Genomic DNA, 8065 nt, shown 5'->3' on the forward strand with positions numbered 1-8065 from the left:
TTTAGAGCAATTTTTAACAGAACACACATTCAGCGAAAAACTGAGTTAATGTCTTTATTTCAACAATAATAGAATGTCAGAAGAACTAGGACTAACAAAACAATGTAAAAGCTGTTTTTAGTAACTAAGAAAATTAAAACTGCAAATTATAAATGTTTCCTGCTTTTTAATTTCAGGTACGTTAAGTCCAACAATTTTCAGCGGAAGAAATTTCTGACAATAAACTTTGGCAAAAAAGATCTTCGGAAAGATTTTGAAATTTCGGACAAATAAACTTTCGGACAAATAAACTTTCGGACAAATGTTGACCAATCATTTGGATTTTTTATAGCAAAACCACGTCAGACTATTGACTCACGCGTGTTTCTAAGATTGTTAATAAGCTTTTGAGAAACTTGAATGAATCTCCGAGTACTGAAAATATGACAGTGTTGAGAAACTTTTAATATCGAAATGGCTGAAATTATTTATTTGGTAGTCTGGTGTAGGAATACCATAGAAATCATGAAAATTTGAAAAACGTCTGAGGTCAGACGAACAGTTATCGAAAATGATCAATTAATAATATTGGGATCTGTGACTACATTTCTGAGTGAAATGGTTGATCTGCCGAGTTTAAGGAATCTTTGCACTCGCAACTAAGAGGTTTACAAAATTAAAAGTTTCGCAGCTCACAGTTACGTACAAAAGATTCCCCTTCGTAATCAAGTAATTGCACTGCCGCGAGATCATTATGCTGGAACCGTTTTGTCAGCGCGGGTCGTTAGAGATCGTTAGTGTTGGATAGGCTAGACCCAGACTGCTTCCTACGCGAAGTTCTTTTATTCCATTATTCTTATGTTAATTAGATTGGGTTGTGGTAGTTCTTAGTTACTAGTGTAAATAAGGGTTTTTCGTTATGTTTGGTAAAGAGAAGTCAAAAAAACTGGATCTTGTCGTCTCTCTATACCTCGAATTCTCCACATTCTAACATTTAGGCACGTTGACCGAACGAAAATGTCCGTCGTCAAATTAAAAAACACAAAATCCCAGTTAGGTTCCACTCACAGAGCCCCAATATATTAGTTCCGTAAACTTGCTGCGTCATAGCTTGTCAATTTTCAATCACATTTCGGCCGCCCGAATAAGGTTTTATCAAAACGGTTGGTGCCCCCCCCCCCCCCCCCCCCTAGCCAATTTTGAGCAATCACCCCACTGGTCAGTATGTTTTAATTGCATGTGTTTCAATAAGGTTTGTGTCAAATAATTTATTGGAGACTTTTATACTTCCTTTTTATCGTTTTTGCAAAGGCAAATAGAAATACAAGATTCAATATTATGACAAAAATTTGAAAAATGAATTGCTTTAAGTTGGCTATAACAAGATGATGTATTTTGTACTGTTATAGATTTTTTATTTATTTATTTTGTATTTTCATCATAATAAGAAAGAGAGACAGAATTTTGGCAAAATGGAGCCATGATTCTCTTTTCTAAAAATTCATTACTATGTCAATTTTATAAAATTACCAATAGCACTAGTAATGGCATGAAAAAATCAGTTCCATTGTTATAAGCTACTCGCTATTCCCACCAAAAGGCGGCATCTTTTCCGTAGTAGTAGGGATCCTTTCCGTAGTAATGGGCATCCTTTCCGTAGTAGTGGGCATCTTTTCCGTAGTAGTAGGGATCCTTTCCGTAGTAATGGGCATCCTTCCCGTAGTAGTGGGCATCTTTTCCATAGTATCGGGGATCCTTTCCATAGTAATGGGCATCCTTTCCGTAGTAGCGGGCATCCTTTCCGTAGTAATGGGCATCCTTTCCGTAGTAGCGGGCATCCTTTGATTTCACAGCTTTGCCATAAGCAATTGACAAAAGTGCAAGAAGCACCAGGATGATCAATGATTTCATATTTGCTGTAAAGAAATTCACGATAATTGAGTTTCGTTCTAAGGTAAAACTTTCAAAATGTATGTCCTTGCTATTTATGACCTAAATTTAGAATAGTGACGTCAAAACCTTCTAGAAGGAATAAGCAAGTAGGCTGAAAAAATATTTGAAATGAGGAACAAAAAGTTATCATCCAGTCTTTTGGAAAAACTCGATATGCATAGCTTCTCAGTGTCCTAAAAACTCTCTCGGATGCTAGGTAGCAACACATACAAATACAAATACAAATACAAACAACTCATGATTGACATTGATTCTGTTAGCGATTTATATCTTTCATCTAATTGAAGAAAGTTTGCCTGCTACCTGAAACTTTCCAAAAATTTTGCTGGAATCATGGCCTGTGTCATAAAAGGGACAGAGGGCAATTGCCTTCCCACTTTTTAGCTAAATGAACGATTAAACTGAGATCACATTTTAAAATATAAAACTTAAATTAACAACACACAAATTTAACCAAAGTCCACAAGTAAAACAGTATTAGGAAATGTTTTGCCAATCCTATTTACTTTACAAAAGGTGTCAAATGATTTCCAATTAATGTTCAAAGTCTAATCGAAGATATTATCTTTTCGAAAATTTTCCAACTTAACGCGAATGGAAACGATTTCCTGAATGCAGTTACACATTAAGTAGAACAGCAATTTTACACATGTATCAAAGAGGTCTTAAAATGCTGCCAAAAAGATGATAGTATCATGAATGATGACCTTCACACGATCAGTTTTCATGATTTTAGAAATCTCATGGGAAAGGTATCTTCAATTGTGAATCGTACAGTGTTGCGCCTTTTCAGGAACCTTTCTTCTGCCAAAAGTCCCGAATAAATGGGCAACCTTTGAAAAATTTCAAATTTCAAATTTAACCGTGCAATTTATGGTGAATCGGGACAGCTGATCGAAATAGTGTTCTCATTTCTGTCGACACGATGCAATATTGACAGGCAATCCTTAAAGCTGATAAAGAAACGAGTTAGATCCATGTTAAGTGAAAGTGGGAAATCTAAGCTGATGCCTGTAGAATCGGATATTCCTAAACGTTTTGTTATGCCATATATAAAATACCTATACAATCAAAAGCTCTAGTATAATAAAAATATAACCCAACAAGTGCAATAAAAATATCTATACGAGAATTGCGTGGCGGTCGACCCTCAATATGTGGGTATTGGATCTGATAAGTAGAGTCCCAATGTCGAAATTGAAGTCGATAATTTATTTTTTTTATCTTTTATGTATTTTTGTAAACTTTGAGAAAGTTCAGTTATCTCACTGCTTTTTAGCAATGGATAGACAGGATAATTTACCAAACTCCGATCTGAATTTCGCTTCTGACCTCGATTACCTTAGGCCTTTTCAAATGCATGGTACATGCAATTATTGCAAATGATTCGACAGGAGCCACTATTGTTCCCTCCTACTTTGAGCCAGGTATTTTTGCCGATTTTCAAAAGGAATTTACTATGAAATGAATAAAGATCGCGCAGAGTCCTCTTTTACGTGTACTCAATCTAAAGAATTTAGTACGAGCACTGCTCTACAAATGTTGTCTGATACAGCAGATAAAGTGCAGAATGACTCTCTAAAATCTCACAGATAAATATAGGTATCTTGTCGCTGTGTACGAAGAATGCCGGTACTCTTTTGATGCTTTGTAGGTAGTTTCAAAGCATCCAATACGCCCATGTTAAATTTCACTTCATACTCGAGTTGCTTTATGGAATGGAAACTATTATAAAGTTTTCAATTTGACTGATGCGATGATCTTGGAACCTTTCACTTACAGCACCTGGGGACCTGGGTACCTGAGGGCAGAAATGCAGTGCCGACATGTCAATTCTTGGCCTCTTAGAATTGAAAGCCACTGGAATAACGAATCATTTTGGAACCTTCTATTCTATTGGATTTAATAAACAGTTAATGTCTCTCCAATAACATACACCTCCCTCATTTTTCTTATTTTTGCTTTTTCTTTTCTTTATTCTTTATTTGTATGTATACATAAACATATCCAGAAGTTAAATAGAAGAGGCACAAGGAATGCTCTGATACTGCAAAGCAGTGTATAAAATATTCGTTGAAAATCATACCTCAGATCACTTATGTCAAGTCTGTCTTCCTCTTCTCATGGAACGACTGTGCATACTGCGATTTCGTCCCTTTTTATGCAAGTTATGAACAAAAGTTCATTTTTGCTTTGCGTGTTTTATCTTGCGGTTGATATAGCCGGCATCCCATTTTAACCGCTATGGCAGATCTATTCAAATCTCCCATGAGTCTAACAACAATGTTTTCCTCAAAGGGTAATGAATTATTCTTAGCCCTTTCGTCATGTATCAAAACAAAATTTTCGAATTACACTACAAACACCCAAAGAAAATGTTTAGATATAAATAACTGTGATACCTCTTACTTGCTTTTTAAATAACTAACTATAAACTATAAACTCTAAATAACTAATAACTAACTTTTTAAATAACTATAAAATATCTCTTAAATGCTTTTTATTCTTAATTTTTGTAAAATAGGCCTACATTAGCTTGTATATATGTAGTTGTTAATTATTCATTCTTAATTGCTTTTTATTCTAAATTTTTGTAAAGTAGGCCTTAAATAGCTTGTACACAAATTGTACATAAACAGCTATATTATATCCACCCACTGTAAATAAATTTATTATTATTATTATTAACTCTTCTTCTAGCAACTTCCAATGAATATGGTTTAGTGATGTAGGAAAAGTTATTATTTTTACGTTTATTGTGCTTTTTAGTGGACTTTTCGGTCCCTGATAAGGTTTCAGATCCAGAAAGGGGAACTCTTACGAATTGCATGAAATCAGACTGAATTTGATACGTGCATGGCAAATTTTGAGCTAAAGCCTGGTTGCCATATAACTTTTATGCGTCGGCGAGGCATCGCCGACAGGTCGCCGACGAGTGAAAGTTTAAAAGTCATTAGGCACGATGCGTCGGCGACACGTAAGATTAATGTGGAAACCAGGCTGAAGAGAATCATCGGCGATGCCGACGTGTCGCCGATGCATAAAAGCTATATGAAAACCAGGCTTAATGGATGTGTCATAAATACCATTTACTAATATAAATTATTTTAACTACCGATCAATGGTTGGAAAATGATATAGAGATAAATGAGGAAATATTATTCAAGCCCCAAACATCTAATCTAAGCCTACATCAGTTAAATTCAGAACAAACACATTTGATGGGTGATTGTGAGTCCTGTATTGATTTGATTTTCACTGACCAGCAAAACATTGTTATTGAATCTGGTGTCTCCCATTCTCAGCATTTTCTCAATACATTAAGCAGCCAATGTTGAAAATTTCTGCGTAAGCAGAGGCAAATACAACCATTCCCCCTCCCCCCTTTGAACCTTGTTGGTTTACTACAAAACGAAGTAGAAGAATTTGTAAGTATGCTTTTTTCTGCTTCTTTCTATGAAATTTTTCTTAATTATCAACTTTGTTTACGGTAAAGGGGGTACGGAAATAGGAGTATTCGGGATAACAACTGGGAAATATAAAAACACAGCGCAATTTGCTGGTTGTTCCAAGTACTTTTGGCAGTGATTTTCTGAACAAAACTTTGAAGATTATTTAGCATACGATAAAAACCCATACGTTTTTGATCGTGCTGATTCGATTTTTGACATTTTCGGAACCATGTCTATTACAAATAAGGAGTTATCGGGGTATTCTTATTTTTTGTGGTTGGAATAAGCTTCTCTCAAAAACTACGTGTAATGGCTCAATGATTATAAAATATGATAAAATGAAAATTTACTTCTGATTAAAGTGATATTTTGAAGTTTTGCAGAGGCTCATAGCCAATTAACTGGTCAAGAAATCAAGGTATTGAGAAATAACAGGAATAGGGGTTGGCAACTACTTCTGTATTCACAAAAGCGCTAGACCGATACTTTCATCAATAATTATTGCGTGCATGTGGAAAACCGGATACAGTCTTGATTTGTTAGCAAAAAGATCGAACAACGCACTGAGATTAAACGGCAAATCACTACTGAAAATGGTGTACGAGATTAAAAATCACGAGTGATTAATTTGTGATTAATTGATTTTTTAGTGATTAAAGTGATTAATTTGTGATTAATTCGTGACTTTTTAAGAATAAATCACATATTTAAAAGTGCTTTCAAATAGGTTTTTGTGCAATCAAACCCGTTTGAAGAGGCGACATAGGGCAAGATACATAAATAAAACTGCTTATTTGTATGACATCTCCAATCACAAACCACAGGTCGCCAAAAATGGTATGTACCAGGAAACCATGCACCTGAGAAAAATTAAAAAAAATGCCAGCTTTTATCACCTTTAAAGGTTCATTTGCTTCATCTGTTGGGGTGTATCCTCTTTTCTCTAACCATAGTTCCTTTAAGACTGCAAAAAATGTGGAACAAATCCAATGCTTCAGTACACATAGTGCACATTCGATACAAACACAAACGTGACAGAGCACTTTTAGGACTGCGAGCGAGGCGAGCAGAAAATCTTTCCGGCCACGCCATCTAAATTAGCTTCAAATACATCTCAGAATGTCTTTTACAGTTGTTTAGAACGTTTTACAACTTCTAGGCATACTTTGTTGCGTTTCCTTAAAATTCAGTTCTTATATTTGAATTCCTGGCTTTAAGAGACCCCCTAAACCACGAGGCCTTGGGGCAGTTTGCTCTTCCTTGTCCCCCTCTCGGCGGCCCTGTTAATATTCCACGCATCTCTTTCACAGAGGTCTTTTTGTCCTGGGTTTTAGAAACTCATTTGAAAGGGGCCCACCGGGTGTCCCGCCTAGCCCCAACACCCAAGCTTGGAAGTACTTCAAAATCGGCAACAAAATTATATTTCATCTTTTAGTTGTTTCAGCGACCCCGGCGTGAGAACGAGGCCTTCATTTATGCTCATGTTCTCGAGTGTGTTGGCAGATTTTTGAACATGTGCATAAAAGTGTGGAAAACCTTGAAAGGGACATTTAATTTTTTTCAATAACATAGGCGAATTAACGTGACCAAAGATTCAAATATTTGCGCTCAATGTGACTGATGATTTTTTGCGATTAATATGATATTAATGCGATTGATGTGGTTTTTTGTGATTAATGTGATTAATTTGTGATTAAAGTGTGATTATTTTTGAGAGCGTACGTGATTTTAAGCAGTGATTTGCCCCTCTCAACGCACTATTTTCCTTCCCAGACTATATTTTTCTCGCGATAAAATATATACCTGGGTATTTGTGATCGTCTTGCGTATAAGACAGCTTTTTGAACTAGTTTTGTCTGTTCTGTGCTGAGACTTATTCTTTGCAGTCTGCTGAATGGTGATTAAACATTTTCCTGATTTTACATTGATAAAATCTTTGTGCGTTGTATCATCTTGATCTTTCATACACATTTTCTTAGGATTACTGTTAACCTTTGCATTGATAACAATCTTTCAGACAAGTCAAAATCGGGAGCAATGGATGCACGAACATCATTTTCGCAGGCTTAAAGCTTACAAATTCTCCAAATTCACCAACAAATTTGTTACTCGTTTGAAGTTTACTAATGGGACATTTGGTTGAGTTACAAAAAGTTCCAATCAAATTTTCCTGGAGTGCCTGTTTTCATATGTAATGTAGATATTTTCTTCTGTCTCTGCCTATATTTGCTGGTAAATTTCAATAAGTCATGATACAAATTTATGACATCATATATTTAATAGAAAAAAAGCTCGTGCAATCATTTTTTATGTAATGAGCATAAGCCCTGTCTTTTTTATGCTCATTTAAATGAACTTCAGCTACATTAAACTGAACTACAGCTACTCTGCTAAGCTGTATCTTACTTCATTGAAGCTTATAGTGTACCACCACCCTCATTAGATGGTGCTATGATAATCAGTAGCTGAAAGTCTTCCTGCCTGCGTTCCTATGTCAAAGTCTTCCTGCCTGCGTTCCTATGTCAAAGTCTTCCTGCCTGCGGTCCTATGTGAAAGCCTTTCGGTCGGTTTAGCTTGTGTTTTTCAGTAACCAATGGCTGTTCGAGTAATCTAATTAATCTTTGGAGAAATTATTTGCTTATGACGAAAAAACAACGAAAAACCGTCAGGAGACAGTAATT

The 8065-nt window shown here is 35.6% G+C and overlaps 1 protein-coding gene across 1 annotated transcript; it reads right to left on the reverse strand.

Annotated features, from left to right (window-relative positions):
- Positions 1–1452: 1452 nt before the first annotated feature.
- LOC148960546 (uncharacterized) lies at positions 1453–4178 on the reverse strand. The gene is made up of 2 exons (XM_089109191.1): positions 4019–4178; positions 1453–1895 (listed from the first exon to the last, which is right to left on the reverse strand). The coding sequence occupies exon 2, from the start codon at positions 1888–1890 to the stop codon at positions 1564–1566; it is 327 nt and encodes a 108-aa protein (XP_088965317.1). The 5' UTR covers positions 1891–1895; positions 4019–4178; the 3' UTR covers positions 1453–1563.
- Between the last annotated feature and the right edge of the window lie 3887 nt (positions 4179–8065).

This window comes from Rhopilema esculentum, chromosome 2 (assembly GCF_057945365.1).
Source record: "Rhopilema esculentum isolate cy_ngs chromosome 2, ASM5794536v1, whole genome shotgun sequence".
In the NCBI taxonomy this organism is placed as follows: domain Eukaryota; kingdom Metazoa; phylum Cnidaria; class Scyphozoa; order Rhizostomeae; family Rhizostomatidae; genus Rhopilema; species Rhopilema esculentum.

What these genes read in the sequence shown, in the direction of transcription:
- LOC148960546 (XM_089109191.1), bottom strand. Translation starts at nt 1,890, where the DNA reads ATGAAATCATTGATCATCCTGGTGCTTCTTGCACTTTTGTCAATTGCT.